General features: G+C 35.7%; 1 protein-coding gene across 1 annotated transcript in view; it reads right to left on the reverse strand.

Moving 5' to 3' along the window:
- LOC127423106 (ankyrin-2-like) overlaps positions 1-18,093 on the reverse strand; it is a 101,739-nt gene that overhangs the window by 65,576 nt on the left and 18,070 nt on the right. Inside the window, exons 2-7 of the mRNA XM_051667201.1 lie at positions 17,278-17,379; positions 9,329-9,427; positions 5,280-5,378; positions 5,083-5,181; positions 2,554-2,739; positions 389-412 (exon numbers count right to left, since the gene is read on the reverse strand). Of these exons, the coding sequence (XP_051523161.1) occupies positions 389-412; positions 2,554-2,739; positions 5,083-5,181; positions 5,280-5,378; positions 9,329-9,427; positions 17,278-17,379 (609 nt within the window). The remainder of the gene's footprint in view (positions 1-388; positions 413-2,553; positions 2,740-5,082; positions 5,182-5,279; positions 5,379-9,328; positions 9,428-17,277; positions 17,380-18,093) is intronic.

The following is an 18,093-nucleotide window of genomic DNA, read 5'->3' on the forward strand; positions in this document are numbered from 1 at the left end:
TCCTAATTCATGATGGAGAGGATTATAATGTGGATGCTAGGAGGATATACACTGTAGGACTTTTGGCTTTTTAGCCCATCTCTGATTATAATAGCTGCATTTATGGAAATTAAACAATCTCATCCATGAATCAATGAAGGCATTCACCAGACACAACTTAAAAGCATTCCCTTTAAAAATCAGTGTGTGTGTGTGACATGACATATGCAAACAGGTTTTGGATGATGCTGAAATGGGAAGGACCAGCCAGGTAAGCATCCAAAAGAACTTAAAAATGCTGAGAAGCGTAATAACAGGTGAGTTCAATTACATGCCAAAAGAGGACCCTTAATGAAAGAATCGCTTTTTGTATCTGCATAAAAAAAGGTAACTAGATAAATATCTCTACCTCAGTAGTTCTATTAACCATCATCTGTAGCAGTAAAACAGGGAAGGAAACAGGTTTGTTATATTTCACTCAAACACATTTTCTCATAGATGGCGGCTGCATGCAAATTCTGCCAGAAAAGCAAGAGGTTTCCATTTTTCTCTGAGGGCCAAACTCTATTACCCAAACTGCCACTTGTGAGCCATTGTTAACATCCCCCCCCATGACATCATACAGACATGGTGCTATTTCAGGAAGTCATTACCCAAACCTCTTCCACATGTCTGTCCCATGTCCTACCTGTCACTCTATACTGTCCTGTCCCATAATATCTTTATAAATAACTATATATTCAGATTTACAACTATATTTCATATTTATAACTACATATTCAGATTTACAACTATATATTCAGATTAACAACAACATACTGTATTCGGATTTACGACTATGTTCAGATTTATAACAATATATTCAGATTTACAGCTCAGATTTATAACTATCTATTCAGATTTACAATTACATATTCAGATTTATAACTCTATAGTCTGATTTACAACAACATATTCGGATTAATAGATTTATAACTATATATTCGGATTTGCAACTCAGATTTATAACTATATATTCAGATTATCTATGTATAATTGCATTTATAAGTATATATTCAGCTTTACAATGACATATTCTGATTTATAACTATATGCTCAGATTTACAATTATATGAATACATTTGCTACAATATACATCATATTCTATATACAACTATATTCGGATTAACAACTACATATTCAGATTTACAATTACATATTAACATTTTATATAATTATTTCATAGCTCCACTAGACCCCCAATATATATAATACATATTCTATATACAACTTTATTTGGATTTACAACAATGTATTTGGATTTATAGATTTATATTATTATATTATTATATTATATTATATTATTATTATATTATATTATTATTTATATTATTTATATTTATAGATTTAGATTTTATTCAGATCTAAAACTTAGATTTTTAACTATATATTCAGATTCACAACTATATATTTAGATTTGCAATCACATATTCAAACATATACAGAATTATATACTGTATCTTTGCATGAACACCTTAATAATCTTATGAAAATTATAAATAATTTTTGGGGCCACTGTATTGTCAATTTCAGTGTGTTAGGGCCATCAAACTTCTAAAAAGTTTACTATTCAAACATTTTGTATTCCGATGATTTCATATGCTAGGTCTAAAAACTGCTTTAATATTTTATGGTTTTCTTTAAATTTCAAAGTCAAACATCCAGCATCATTTTAGTTCAAATATTTGGCCACTTTTTAAGAAAAATCACTACATCTACTAGCATTTCCCAATAGACATTCAGTTACTCACACAAACACATCTCGCACTCACGGACATGCATGCACATTTTCACGCAAATATAGTCTATGCATCGTGCACATTTATTTAGCAAGTGCATGCAATTGCTGTATGTTTACCCCATACAGAGAACCATGTTATGCTTAACTCCAAGTGAGAATGTTTTTAACAAAGTACAACTGATTAAACAGAGGAATGGGTAAGTTAGATAAAAAGTGAAACCCTGATAGCGTCGGGATGGAAACACAGGACACAGGCACACATAGACTGGAGAGGGAAACACAGAGAAACAGATGCAGAGAGACAAACACAGACAAAGAGTTCATCTGACACGGTCAATAATAACACGCACTGAAAACATCATGAAACAACTGCAGGTCAGATACACACATGACAACGCACCACAAGTAGGGCTGGGAATCATAAGGAATTTAAAGATTCTAGATCCGATTCCAATTCTGACTACAGTTAACGATTCCATTAAAGTGATCATTTACTTAAAATATGAAGCGGTTCTCGATTCCCATCCCTAACCACAAATCACAAGACAATGCAACAAGATGCAAGGTGAGTTTGTAACGGTCAGTTAGTTCATGCAGGAACTTGTTAATCGTACAGACGCCACACTCATTTTTGTTATTTTCTTTACTCCAACACATGCCAATAAAAACTGATTATCTGTTTTACAATTCAAAGTCACACTGTTTTTATAGTGTTCATCATACAGTATACTTCGACCATCCTTGAACAACTCCAGCCTTGGTTATGACTGTCTGTACCCTCATGCAACATTTACCTTAGACTGTACATCTGCATTGTGGTCGTTTTGGAGCAGCAGGGCGGCAGATTTGGTGTCGTCCTTGCGGGCAGCAATGTGTAGGGCAGGCAGGCGGACTCTGCCCTTTGTGTCGTTCTCCAGAAGGATGGACACCACCTGATTATGGCCTTGTTGAAGTGCAATAGCTAGGGGTGTGAAGCCATCCTGAAAACAGAGAAAGAAACTTCAAATGATACAGCTAACAGATAATAGACAGTAGAATATGTTTCTGGTATTATAGGGTGCAGCTGTGTCCACCCACTTTTCCAGCCGCCATTGTTCGGGAAGTATTTTTCCCCATTCATTTTTCCCATAGGGATTTTAAAAAGATCTTCACAAAAGAGTTCTAATATATGTACCAAACCAACCAGCTCTGAGGTGAATCACAACATTGTAAGGTTTGATTTGAAGCAAAAAAGTAATATTAATAATAATTTAAATTGTACAGAAAGGTACAAGACTCTGTACTTCTTTCATGAGGGAATGAACTACAATCCCATGAGTATTTAAACTACAAACAATGGAAATGTATAAATCTGCCGGTATAAAATTTTGATTATAGTATTAAATTGAACTGCAAAATATTCAGATATATACAAATATATAAGTAGTTTGAGAGTGTATGGGGACCGACTTGATCGCATCATTCAAAGTGCATCATAGAAGTGGGTGGTTGCTGCAGAGCTCTTTTGGCGCGCTTTGTTCCCCGCGACTCTCTGATTGGTGGATCTTTCTCTGATGTACCATGGGTAGTGTAGTTCATGACCAGAGATTCCAATATTAAACCCTTTATTTTTAAATGAAGGTAAAATAATATTGACTGGTGGCTTTGACAGAAGCATATACTGTACAACTGATTAACAACCTTGGAGTTCATGCTAGGTCTGTCTTTAAAGGTTTCTAAGTTATTGTTAAAAATCTATTCACCTGTGGAGAAAATTAATGTGATTATTTAGGGGTCCGATACTGCACTCACATACTCATAGAAATGCTCCAATACCATTTGACGTATAAATGTCATTTTGGAAACAAATTAAAATCGCAATATCTCCTAGTGTGATTATTAAACAAAAAAGGCTGCGATTTAATAAAATATACGTACAGTCTGCACGTGCTGTGCACTTCAAGTTGAATGTGTAAAGCCAGCTGCTCATACACCGAAGACACCTCATCAAGAGCATCATGTGCGTTCTGTGTGCAGTAGATGACTGAGAGCAGAGCTCATTCACTGTATTGTGCACAGCACATACAGAGTATATACAGTATTTATTTATCTAAATCGCATCCTTTTGCGGTTTAATAATCACACTGGGTCATGTAGCGACCTGCTTTTCTGGAGGTGTGAAGCTGTCATCAAAAACATACAAACTGAAAGGGCTTCACTCGGTTTTCTGCCAAAATAAAAGCTCAATTTAAATGGGGAAAAATATATATAAATATATCACTTCTGTATAGCTGTGCATAATAATAATAATAATAATAATAAATTAACAATATTATATTTAAGTAATATCTCACATCTGTTGTGCAGCACTTTGTTTGACAAAAATAACTCATAACTGTTGTGTTTTGGACTGTGCTGTGATGATCTGTATAAAAGTGCTTCATATGATAAAAATAATGCAATGTTATGTTGAAAAGTAATTGTTATATTTTCATTTGATTACATTTTTAATGGTTCATTTAGATTAATTTACCCTTTTGATGATAACATTTAATTATACTGTTGAATACAGAATTCATAAAAAATAAAACTGAAAACAGAATTTGTGAAAAAATACCAATGGATTGCATAGGACCCTACATGTTAACATGTAGATATGCTTCTGGTCTGTTCATGAATGCACCTGCTTCTTACATTTACAAAAGACTCCTTATTGATAGACAGCCTTTACATATTGCTTATTATTATGTTTCTTTTTTCTGTGAAATGTTTTTGACAATGTAAGAGCTAAAAACGATTTTATGTTTTTTTTTTAATTTTTTTTTTTTATAATGTCTTTTGAGCTACAGTTGCTGAAACCAATAAAGTCAGCAGGTCAGCTATCTTGGTTTTGTTTATGGTTATTATTTTTATATACATATTTTTTTATTTGTTAGTGACTTTTCATAGTTTTGCTAAAAAATGTCTTTTTTGATCATGTCTTTTGAGTAACAGCTGCGGAAACATAATAAACACCCTGTCCTAAAATGATCAATCTCACAGTATTGTATCTGAAAACTGCAACATTACAAAAAAAGACAACAAAAAAACACATATCATATGAGAGTACCGAAAAGGAAGTATCGGTACTCGTACTCGATCTCCAAAATATGCTCTTGGGACATCTCGAGGAATTTTACTTCCGGAAGCAGACTGTTGCTCTCTATAAAGCTGGCTATCATGCTAATAAATAGTCATTTATAGTGATAAAGTCTAGTATAAAAGTATACAAAAAGATATAGAAATATAATACTTTTGCAATGTTACCAAGTTTTTAATTTCAGAAACCCTTCCAAACACTTTACCTCTGTAGCTGTGCTCTGGTTTCCACCATTCTCCAATAGATATCGCACCACGTCTAAATGGTTTTCTTGAGAGGCCATGTACAAGGGAGTGAATCCATTCTAGGATCACAAATCAACAATACACCTTATTTGCTATTGATCATTTTGGAATTGCATTAATTTGGGGTATTGTGCAAGCATAAAGGAATAACTTCTACCTGAGACTGTGAATTAATGTCTGCTCCTCTCTTGACCAGGATCTTCACAACTTCTCCTTGTCCTGCTAGTGAAGCGATGTGCAGAGCCGTGTTTCCTTTCTATAGGCCAATGAAAACACAATGATCATTTGAGCAGAACACTGAAATATGAGCGCAAGTTAAAGTAGGGTCTCAAAAAATGTATGACTTTGCAATCATATACCAAAAAAGATTAAATGATCATTTACAGATATTAAACCTTCATTTCAAACACAATGTATTTGCATAGTGCTCTCACAATACATACTGCTCCACGTTTAGAATCGTACATTTCTAAAAGGAGGCTATTGTTCCGCAAAAAATAGCATTTTATTTTTTGGTAGATTTCAGGTTTTTTGCGGCTGGCATGGAAACTGTGATTGTTCAATGCTAGCAGTTGAACTCCCGATCACAGTTTTATTAGACGCTCTTCTAACATGAATAAATAAAGCACCACTGGTATCCAGTTTCTAACACTGGAGTGTTGATTTGCACCAAAGAACATTCAAAGCTAAAAACAAACTTAATTCATGATATTTTTATATATATATATATATATATATATATATATATATATATATATATATATATATATATAGATGATCTTTGTTACCATTTTTTACCACCAATACAACTTTACATTTATATTTAGATAATATATATTTTTATATATTTTCCCATATGCAGTATAACATTGCTTACTCATTTGCTAGGCATACCTTAAGCTCACTAAGCTTTTATTATTATTATTATTATTATTATTATTATTATTGTTTTGTTTGTTTATTTGTTATAATGAATCCCAAATATCAGGAGATATAATCATAAGAAATGTTTACAATCATACTGTTCAGTCTCACACTTTTAATTTAAATAATAAAAAAACAGGCAAACATTCTGTAATTAAGGATTTGAGATATGTTGAATAAGTATGTTATGACAAGTACTCCCAGAACTTGATTCTAAAGGTCAATACTATTTCTCACTGGTCTCTATTGACCATAGTGTGGGTCTCTACATACTACAGAAGGGTGAAAAGCAATCCTGTGACATGGAGATCAAGTTCCTACATCCAGCACACAGTGAAGGTTACATTAGTATAACCCTGATATTTAAACAGAGGTTAAAGTGGACTCATTCCTGCTTGTTACAGCATGAGATATCTTCTATGAAAGGAATACTTCATATACAATGCAAGTTAAGCTCTATAGACAGCATTTGTGGCATGCTGACGTTTACCACAGACAAAAATGACAACTACTACCTCAGTCTGTAAAAAACAAAACAAAAAAGTGCATTGACCATTATGAGCACTGCAATGTAAATGCATTTATAATGGACAGGGATGGATTAACCACCGGGCCGATTGGCCAGTTGCCCAGGGGCCTCTAAACCCAAAAGGACCAGAGCTCTAAATCATTTATTTATTTATTTATAGATATCTATTATAAATCCATGTAAATGTCAGCCTACCATTTGTCCGGCCAATGCGGGCGAGCTCGAGTGCGCGCTCTGGGATTCTGCGTCTCACAGGTGCATCGTGTTTATTTGAAGGACTGCAGAGGTCTGATTTACAAATCGCTTCCAAACACAAAGATAAGGAGCAGTTTAAATTGGCTGTCTACAAAGCTGATGGTTTAAATTCATATAAGCGACAGAATTTGTGCAACAGTATGGATGACTTTAAATTGTTTTAGTCCTGCATGGATTTAATGTTTAATGATAAAGCGACAATGATAATACCTTAAATGTGTGCATGGTAACCTTTTGTAATATTTGGTTAACTGCGAGAGTTCACAAACATTTATTATGTTATTTGTCGGGACTCAGGATTAAAGAACATTTATTGCCATGGATGCATCAAACACAATGTCAGATTAGCAGGGAAAGTGCACAGTGAGCTATGAGCCTAAATAGCACAATACATAGATCTTCAAATAATAAAATCGCATTGAAGTCGAACATAATACATAATAGGCCTTAATCAGTTGAAAATGCACAATTCTGCCCGGTCAAGTTCACTTTCCATGAGGCATTGAACGCTACGGTTTAAAGGACTTTTTCAGGAAGCTTTGATTTTTAAATGATTCAGCATTTAACTTGTGTGATTACTGTCTGCACACCAGAGCAAAAGGGGAAAAAAAACATTGGCTAACCATTAATCAAGCGCTGAAACTTTGCCAGGTGAAAAACAGTCTGAAATCATGTGTAACAGTCACATTAAGTCCACTCTCCAACCTGAACTTCATCAGAATGTCAATTTATGACACCAGCGCTGAAAAAGCTTGACGCAGCGCAACAAATGAAGAAACAGAACACAGGTGTCTCGAGATGTGTTAATAAATATTGAAGTTCTTTTTAAGTGTGACGGTCCTGCACAACGAATTGAAAAACAGAACGTAAGTGTCTTGTGATGCGTTTATAAATATTAAAGTTCTTTTAAACTTAACACATTGTCTAAAAAAGTGTGACGGTCCTGCACGGTACGCTGAAAACGGACCCGAACCTGGCCCAAAACCTGTAGGTTTGTCAGGTACCATCGAACTCTGATCAGGTTGAAGACCTTACACGTGCAGAATAACCAAATAGTGATTTTGGTATTTGAATACAGGTGCCGTGCACATCCCTATTAATAATGGATGATTTTGGGTGGCCTGGGTAGCTCAGCGAGTACTGACACTGATTACCACCCCTGGAGTCACGAGTTCAAATCCAGGGCGTGCTGAGTGACTCCAGCCAGGTCTCCTAAGGAACCAAATTGGCCCAGTTGCTAGGGAGGGTAGAGTCACATGGGGTAACCGCCTTGTGGTCGTGATTAGGGGTTCTCGCTCTCAATGGGGCGTGTGGTAAGTTGTGCATGGATCACAGAGAGTAGCATGAGCCTCCACATGCTGTGAGTCTCCGCGGTGTCATGCACAACGAGCCATGTGATAAGATGCAGGGATTGATGGTCTCAGAAGCGGAGGCAACTGAGACTTGTCCTCCACCACCCGGACTGAGGTGAGTAACCACACCACCATGAGGACCTACTAAGTAGTGGGAATTGGGCATTCCAAAAAAATTATAATAAATAAAAAAAATAAAAATAATAATGCATGATTTTGGATCGGTTCATAATTAAAAAGTACATATAATTGGCTGTGTCAGACATTGCTCCAATCTTTTCTTCCATCAATTTGAAAAATCCAACCAAATCTGCCAAGTGTCCTGTAGCGCATAAAGGTGAACGTAGTCATGTCATGTCATGGAGGCCCATGGGCCTCCACAGTGTACCGGCCCATGGGCCTCTCAGTTCTTAATCAGTCCTTGATAATCTGGGTCTATGGGGCAATCGTTGTACACATACCCCATAGTCTTTCATTGTTAATGCATTTCTGTACACACATTTTTTTACAGCTTCACCTGGAATATTGACTTTATCTATCCATCCTCATTATGGATTCAAAGGAAAATGCTTTCAAAATGGAGAATATGTTATTTTGACCATTTATTAACTGGTAAGAGTGATATAAATAACTTCAGTATCTTCAATAACTTAAGTTCAGCCACTCATTTTTGGTCAAAATTTCTTCTGCCTCCTTTAACTTAACAGTAATATGCTCAAAGGTGGCATTGAAAGAAACCCAATACTTTTAGTAGAGAGAAATTTAATTGTGAAGACCCTTTCTTAAAGCACTACACACTAAAGGAGCTTTTGAGAGAAAATTAGACAAATTATATATGAAACAGCCAATATTGTTGTAATGACAAAGAAATTATCTGTTGAATTATCCTGAAACTGTTTAAATCCTTTCTCACATGCTTGACTATAACATGAATTGCATCTTTGGCTTCTTTCACAGCATAGATTTACACTTTTATTTACCATTACATCATATAGCTTGAGTTTAAATCTTATGCCAGACATTAAATTAGCTTAAAAGTAAAGTTCACTATTTTATTTATTTTTTTATTTTTGGGTGAACTATCCCTTAAGACCTTTGAAACCTTCACACCTGCACTATTCAATTTTTTCTCTCGAGGAAATCTACCTTGGTAGCAGAATCAACTGAAGATCCCCTCTCCAGCAGCTCCTGGACCAGCTCAATATGTCCCTCCTTTGCTGCCAGGTGCAGAGCGTTGAGGCCATTCTGCAGTAATCAGAGACATGTGTTAGAAGCTCACTGAGAATACAAAACATTGAGAAAGAGATGTTCAGGAGAACTTGTATACCTCCTCATCCATTCCCAAGGTAGATTGCACAACTGAAAATACACGTTCAGTGTAACACGAGTTAAATATCACAGCAGTTGTTAAACGTTAGATTCATCCTGACCGACTCCACCAGATCAGTCAATCAGCAGTGGGGAGTGTTTTGTAGAGGGGTGTTAATAAATTAGCATCTCAAGCCGTACAGGACAGACAAACCTTAAGATAACACTGTCATGTGGGTTCACTCTTAAAGTCATAGAGCCAATCACTGATGTTTCATTTATAATGCTTAAATTTCCACAGAAATCTTACTTTCTCCACCTTGCTTTCCACAACCTAATTTGTAAAGCACAGCATGTTTAGATCATGTTATAATTTTTAGATATAGTATATAATACAAATCTGTCCAGCAAATAACTTGGACATGCATGCTCAAATCAAATATGCACATCCTTAACATCAAGTCATTCCCCACAAAATATTGCTTAAAATAATGATTTTACAAAAAACAAAACAAAAAAAACATTCTATACATTTTAAGGGCCCCTTTGTGCTCCTCTCAATCATCAAACCAAATAAAGAGCACTTCCAGAAAATATCACATAACAAAAGTTTTAAACAGTTCCTTAGTAAACAGAGGTGGATAGTAATGTAGTATGTATTGAATTAGTTCATTCTCGTCTTCACTGAATTGCCTGACAAAAGTCCAAGTACAGTGGCTCCGAAAAGTGCTTGGACACTTAAGCCATCCTTAAAAATGCCATTGCATTAGATAACAATCGTCAAACCAAATGATTCTAGACCTTTTTACTTAAGATCATGATGCCGTTGATATTTTAAAGGAATGTTCCGGGTTCAATACAAGTTAAGCTCAATAGACAGCATTTGTAGCATAATGTTGACTACCACAAAAATTAATTTCGACTCGTCCCTCCTGTTCTTTAAAAAAAAAGCAAAAATCAAGGTTACAGTGAGGCACTTTTTTTTTAAAACAATTTTTGAAAGGTTTAAAGGCAGAAATTGGAAGCTTATAATTTTATAAAAAGCACTTGCATTAATTCTTCTGTTAAAACTCATGTATTACTTGAGCTGTAAAGTTGTTTAAATTGTCACTTTTACAGTCATTTTAGGGTTTTAGTGTTTGTGGACATTATATCATCATGGTAACGGAGTTGTAAAACTGGCTACTTTGCACAGAAAAGGTTATTAAGTGATTTTATCACACTAAAATCATGTTTACACCGCATATCCTTTGACTTGTGGATAAACTTTTGAAACAGTGAGTATTTTAATGCTCAAAAATTGGCCCCCATTCACTTCCATTGTAAGTGCCTCACTGTAACCCAGATTTTTGCTTTTTTGCTGTAAACCCAAATGCTGTCATTACTGGAAAAATCAAGTTGTCTTAATTTAAAATTATTTGAAATGTCAAGTTTGGGCTCATAACTCAAATATCTAAGCTCCTTGAACTTACTTTTATTTAAAAACCAAAAATCCATAGACTTAAGATTTTAAGTGTTAATAAGTTAAACTATTGCGTACAAAATTAAGGTTATGGGGAATACCTGTAACGTCTTGCGCTTGAAGGGAACTTATGGAGGTGTTTAAATAGTTGTTATTAAGAATTCATCAAGAGGTTTTAGCTCTTTTGTAGTACTATATATGTTGTTTTGTTTCAAATAGTTGTTTCGTGCACTGTAAACCCAAATAAATTAGCAGAACTCAAAAAAATTGAGGTAATATGTTTCATCAAATTTTTTAAGTTAATACATTCCAAATTTAAGTAAGTGGAACTGTCAGGTTTTTTTTGGGGGGGGGGGGGGGATTTTCCCCTTTTTCACCCAATTTGGAATTCCCAATTCCCAATGTGCTTTTAAGTCCTTGTGGTTGTGTAGTGATTTGCCTCAATCTGGGTGGTGGAGGATGAATCCCAGCTGCCTCTGTGTCTGAGACCATCAACCCACACGTCTTATCATGTGGCTTGTTGAGTGCGTTGCCACAGAGACATAGTGTGTGTGGAGACTTCACGCCATCCACTGCGGCATCCACGATCAACTCACCATGTGCCCCACCAACCACATTATAGTGACCATGAGGAGGTTACCCCATGTGACTCTACCCTCCCTAGCAACCGGGCCAATTTGGTTGCTTAGGAGACCTGGCTGGAGTCACTCAGCACGTCCTGGGATTTGAACTAGTGAACTCCAGGGGTGGTAGCCAGCGTCTTTTACCAATGAGCTACCCAGGCCCCCACTGTCAGTTTTTGATTTTGTACTTTACTTTTGCATGCTAATTGCTCTAAACTTCCATCAAAAATCCATCACTTTATTCACCCAAGTTAATTCTGACTAGTGACTTGCTTAATAACGGATAAAGCATTAAATAAGATACACACTTGGCATCGGTCCTCAACCTAAGCTCAAGCTCCACTCTTCACCATAATGGTAACCCCCAAAACTCCAACATAACAGAAACTATTCTAAATGGCAACATAACAAAACATTAAACACTAACAAGTTCCCCCTTTACATTCATGTTGCAAAAACACATAAAATAACACTTAATCTTAACATTTACTTTTCCTATTGAGTCCCATGCAAAGCATGCTGGGAACAAGAAATCCCCTACCCAATTTAAGTTTACCAAACAAAAAAAAATTATGTTTATTAAACTCAAAACAATAAAACAGTTCAGGTTATTAAAAGGTGTCAGTTTCATGAACTAAAAAGAAAGAGAAAGTTCTAAATACTCATCAAGATTAAATTATTTGAAATAATTTGAATGATTTCATTTTTCCCTACTCAATACATTTATTTACTTTGAGCATTGGGGTTTACAGTGTGTGATGTCACCATTAGGGTGTTCTGTGTCCCCTTTGGTCAAGTTGGATCCTATGAACACAATCTCAGTTCTCCATATGCATGTGCAACTGAAGTACATGTGTCTATGTATTTCTATGGAATTTTTGAAGTTGTGAAGTTTATTTAACGACTGACCTAGAATCAGTTAGAATCTTCATTATTTAAGCTGTGCTGTTGTTTGATCATATGAGTCTATTCAATTAAAATAATTAAGTAGAAACAACAACATTTAAATTGCAAATCTGAGTTAAGTCTACTTACATCTAGTTACCTTAACTTAAATAGTAACGTTCATTCTGTATGAACACCAAGTTAAGTGAACTTAATTACACTAGTTTTGGAGAAGCCATTACTCAATTCAATTGAGGGAATGAGTTTACTCAATCAACTGAGTATTGTCAACTTATTATGGTTTTCAGTGTATATTTAGGGGGTCTTGACATATATTTTCATTTTCAAAGGGAATATTATGGGGTTAAAGGGTAAAGTGTTAATTTTACTTACACTTAAATGACACCTTAATTGTTTAATTTCAAAGTATCAAGGTGCATATGTGAGCACAGAGTATGTATGTCAAGATATGTGATTGATTCTCAGGCTTTTGGTTGAAGGCCAAGGCTAAAAAATATAAATGAGACCTTTTTCTGACTTATATCAGACAGATAATCAATTAAATAACTAAAGAATGCTCAAAGATCAATGTGAATTTGGCAATACAGGCTCAATAATAAAACTTTCAGTATAGTTGCTGGCTGTAGTTGCCATCCGGCCATTCAATTCTAGTGGTAAATCGTGAATACGTTTGCATACTACAGTAATGTATATGTTAAAAGTTCAGTTCATTCATAGAGTAGTTAGCCTGGGTCATGATACACAATATATTTTTTTACATGCATGTCTACTAAATCTTTCATCTAGAGTATGCAGTATGTTCTGACCACCAAATCTTATGCAGAAGTTTGGCAGGAGCAATCAGTCTTTTAAACTCCTGCTGGAAACTGGTTTTTCATGGTTTCTTTCTTGCTTGTTCATCTGTTCTACAATGCCATTATATACCCCTAAAATCAGAGAGAAACTAGATTTATATGAATGTTGTTTAAGCCTCTAGCCCCTGATCCTTACCCTAAAATCTGATCGGTATATCTATAAAAGTTCAATTTTGGTAACTGTTATGAGTATACTGGCATATACTAAGCAAACAGACATGAACCAAAGCCACAAAACTCGGTTCCATCAAAATGTACTAATAGTCCCAGGCACACTTTATAAACACTTATAGTTATGAAACCCTTTACACCACCCACGTGGACTATGCTAACTTCAAGTAATGACATACTAGCCAGTAGCGAGAAGAACCAAGGGACATTTGATAAGTCAGAGAGAATGGACCATGTGCCTCTTGTTTACAGCACTAGGCACACGCTGTTGCCATAGCAGAGCTGATCACATGCTAACATGCTATGCACGAAGGTGATGCTGGCACTAGATAATGGAGCTACAAAAATAGCTGCAATCTCACTGGAAGCACGAGGAAGCACCAGGAATTCAGGTGTAAAATCATGAAAAATTGTATCTCAGAGTATGATACCATGGGAAATAGTTCCCAATACATCAGAAAATGGCAAAGATGGTGGCTGAGTACAGAACCACACAGAACGCAATTCTAAGAGAACTTATTATTATTAATTATTGGGTATTGAATCAGCAAAAGTATTGGCTCTATTTCAAAAACCTATTGAAGTGAGCTACATCGGCAGCCTGCCTCCCAAGGCCACGCCCACACGCTAGAAAACGCATTAATTTTACGACGTTTACACCTCTCATCCACACAAGAATGGCAATTTCCTCCAACAGAAAGAGCGAAAGCGCTCTCCATAACTGCATACTTTGGAAAACGATGAACTGAAAACAGAGGTTTCGAACTCAGGCCACGCCCACACTAATTTATGGTTGTTTTCAGTTTTATAACAGCAATATTTCCAAAATATGTATATGAAATGCATTTTAGAAAGTCTCCATTTTCAGTGCCATTCCAGTGTGGATAAGAGCCGAAATGTAGCGAAATGAGTGCGTTTTCAAACAAAAATGTATAGTAATAGTGTGGGCCTTACACAGATTAGTATATTTCTATTTGTAACAGGGTTGTAATGATCCATCGATCTGGATCGAAGCATTAATCAAATAACTAACAAAGAGATGTCATCGATACAACGCGTAAGCATTGATGTATCTTATTTTAAGATGCTCCTTTATTTTAACACTCTAATGCCAGCCACATCCGTACGCATTTACGTCAGGTGATGCAGCAGTTTTATGATATTAATCTCGATTTCTAAGCACTAAATACAGTATGCTTCTCATGTGGGACACGGATGTACACGGAGTGGCTGAAGCCTGAAGTTGCGATCTGCTCTATCCGTGCGTGCTCGTCAACCTGGCTTCCCTCGAAATGCCCGCTTCGGTGACAGGATAGCACAAAACAGCTCACATGTGAGATTAAATCAGGCTTCCCATGATATCGTGCTGCATGCAACCCATTTAAATTCTACATGAGAATTTTCTATTTTCAAGCTAGATTCAACAATTCAACCATGTTAAACGGCTAGACAGCCGAGGGATAGAGAAAACACCTGTCCTGCACCAGTATCAGTTACAAGACTTTTCACATCTTCATCTCAACACCCTTACTAACATTTAGCACAATAAAGTGTATCACAATTTTTCAATGCAACTGTGGAAGTTGTAGCCAAGAAATTTCCCTCATTCCACAAGGCAATGAGCTGGCTTCAAACGACTGAGGATCACATGTACTGTGTGTGACTTTATTTTTTATATCACTGAAGTACCTTATTTTATTGTGGATGTCCCAATGTTGATATTGGATTTGCACTTTTGAGAGAGCTCAATAAAATATTCACATTATATTTTGGTTGCATTTGTGAGATAACAAATGTAACTGATTGTGTAAAGTAGGCACATTACATCAGCAGCCCCCTGAATCTAATCGAATCGAAATCACATCGTGGCAAATGTCAGTTCGCTGGCTAAGAGAATCGATATAAGATTGTAAACTGACGATTACACCCCTACATATCTTGTAATACACTTAATCACTAATAGTCATTGAACAAGTTCTTACTGGAAAGTCTATTAATCGGCAGCTATACTTCAGGTGTAGTACACAAATAATATCTGCAAGGCCAACTTGTTATATGAAATCTGAAAATGATATAAGTTGGAGCCAATTGTTTTTAGCTTTAGCCATCTCACTTCCATTTCGCTAGGTTACACAAATGCTACTTCAGACTGACTGGCATGAAAATGTGTTCGGTAGATTCTACACCATTCCTCTGGGTGTTAATATTACAGGATAGTGGTTAAATTAAGGGAAACTTTTATTTGCAATGGGTAAAACTGAACTTTGTAGAGGTTTCTTTGTAGAGGACTTGCTAATGGGGACATATCTGAGACATCTGTGCAAATTACCTTGTCAAAATATTCAACTACACCCCACCCAATATTTTCTATTTTCAATCATAATTCGGAATCCATTCATACTGGATCCTAATGGGATCCTACACTGGCTCAACCAATGGCATAAGTTTGTGGTGCTACTATTGACAACCTGTTTGAAAACATCACATGCCAGTCATTCGTTTTGTGGTTCAATTTACTTGTGGGGAAGAACTTACACACTTTAACTGCCCAGTAACCAGGTACTATTCCAAAACAATTCACGCTGGGTTTCTGATGAAGATACACAATATCCAATAAAATGTAAAAAAAAATATCATGTAGGAACTTAAATTAAGCTAACAGGATCTTTTTATTAAGGGTGGGAATCACAAGGTTCTGCAATGCGATATAATATCGATATTTAGGTCACGATATGATATTATTGCGATTCTTTATTTTTGGTGTATTGCGATTCAAAACTATGATATATTGCAATATTTCACACAATGTTTCTCATTCGTCTTCATTGGACTTAAGAGAACTGTCTCCAAATCACCAAATGCATTGTTAAATTAATATAAAAGTGCCAGTTTACAAAACAAAGCCAGTTTATTTCCTAAAATGTATATGTAATGTAATGTACAATAAAAGCCATAAGCATATGATGTAGCTAGGGGGGACAGTGGTGGCTCAGCAGCTAAGGCTTTGGGTTACTAATCAGAAGTTTGGGGGTTCAAGCCCCAGCACTACCAAGATGCCACTGTTGGGCCCTTGAGCAAGGCCCTTGACCCTATCTGCTCCAGGGGCACTATATAATGGCTCTGACCCCAGCTTAGCTGGGATATGTGAAAAAAAGAATTTCACTGTATATGTGCAAATGTATATTGTGTGATAAATAAATATAATTATTATTCACCTAAAAGGTTAGCCTATTTAATATGATACTAATATTTTTGTCAAAATACCTCTGTTATTGTTACTACTGTAAAATCGTAATAAATTTCAGTAAAGGAGGGTGATTATGTGTAAAGCGTGATAACTGCACCTTCTAAGGGACTGTTGTTGAATTCCTAGATCGATTTGGCAAAGATAAAAAAAAATTTCCCATCACCATAATGTTAATGTGGAAAAAGTAAATAATAATATAGATATTTGGTATGCAAATATCAACACAATATCACGAGGAAAAATATCATGATACTTTAACATATTGATATTTTTTCCCACCTCTACATTTTATATTCTTATAAAAGTGGGATGTAGGGCATCCACACTAATACGTTTCCTAACATCACTGGCGTTTTCGAAAATCTCCATTTTTAGTTGAGGAAAACGCTTTTCCAAAATCAATGCGTTTTCAACCAAAAACGCATTAGTGTGGATGTAGCATACGATAGAAATTCCTACAGGAATCCTGTTCAACGCGTACAGTAATAAAGTGTGTTTACTGTGTCTATGAAAGAGAGACGTACCTGGTTGCATGTACAGATGTCGACACCCCCCTTCAGAAACTCCAGCACCTTGTCGATATTTCCAGCTCTTGCTGCTCGAAGGAAACTGGTGTTGCTGTCCGACTAGAGGAAACAGAAAAATGAAATCATTAGTACAGGTAAATGTCTCTGCATGTGACTTGATTCAAATACATGATGGGCACAATACTGTTGTAATGTACTGAAATTGTCCACTAAAACCCCCCTCTACATTTAAATATAGTTATGAACTTAAAATAACATTCACTCAGTAAAACTGAATGTTTGATTTTAGAGGTAAATTTTGGAGGATTCTGTTTGGTCCACATTAGCAACACACTAACATAAAAAGCTTCAAAAAACCTTGACATGCACAAGGCTCATTTAAGCTTCATGGAGTCCAGACCATGCAGGTTGATGTAAAGTTAGATTTGCCAGGAGCAGCAAATAAAACAACTTTGCAGGCTGCAGGCGCAGAACTGCAGTGCAGCATTCAGACCTCAGCAGATTCTCAAAGCCTTCATAAACAGTATGATGATGAGAAAAGACTCTTAAAGCACTTTTAGTGAGCTGAGAAGATGGAGTAGAATGCTTTACAGACAGAAAAATAAGTTCAAATGAGAGAGTGTGTGCAGATACATGTATGCATTGTTTTAAAATCATTGTACATTGAAAAGAGTATAGTTATGTTTAGACTGGAATGCTAGTGTATGTATACTGCATACTATGCAGTACACTGTAAACTTCATAGTTATTAAAAAAAAAGGTTTGGAGCAGTTCAAGTTATGCAATGATTAACATTTCAAACCATAAAATGCT

The sequence above is a fragment of the Myxocyprinus asiaticus genome, chromosome 1 (assembly GCF_019703515.2).
Source record: "Myxocyprinus asiaticus isolate MX2 ecotype Aquarium Trade chromosome 1, UBuf_Myxa_2, whole genome shotgun sequence".
In the NCBI taxonomy this organism is placed as follows: Eukaryota; Metazoa; Chordata; class Actinopteri; order Cypriniformes; family Catostomidae; genus Myxocyprinus; species Myxocyprinus asiaticus.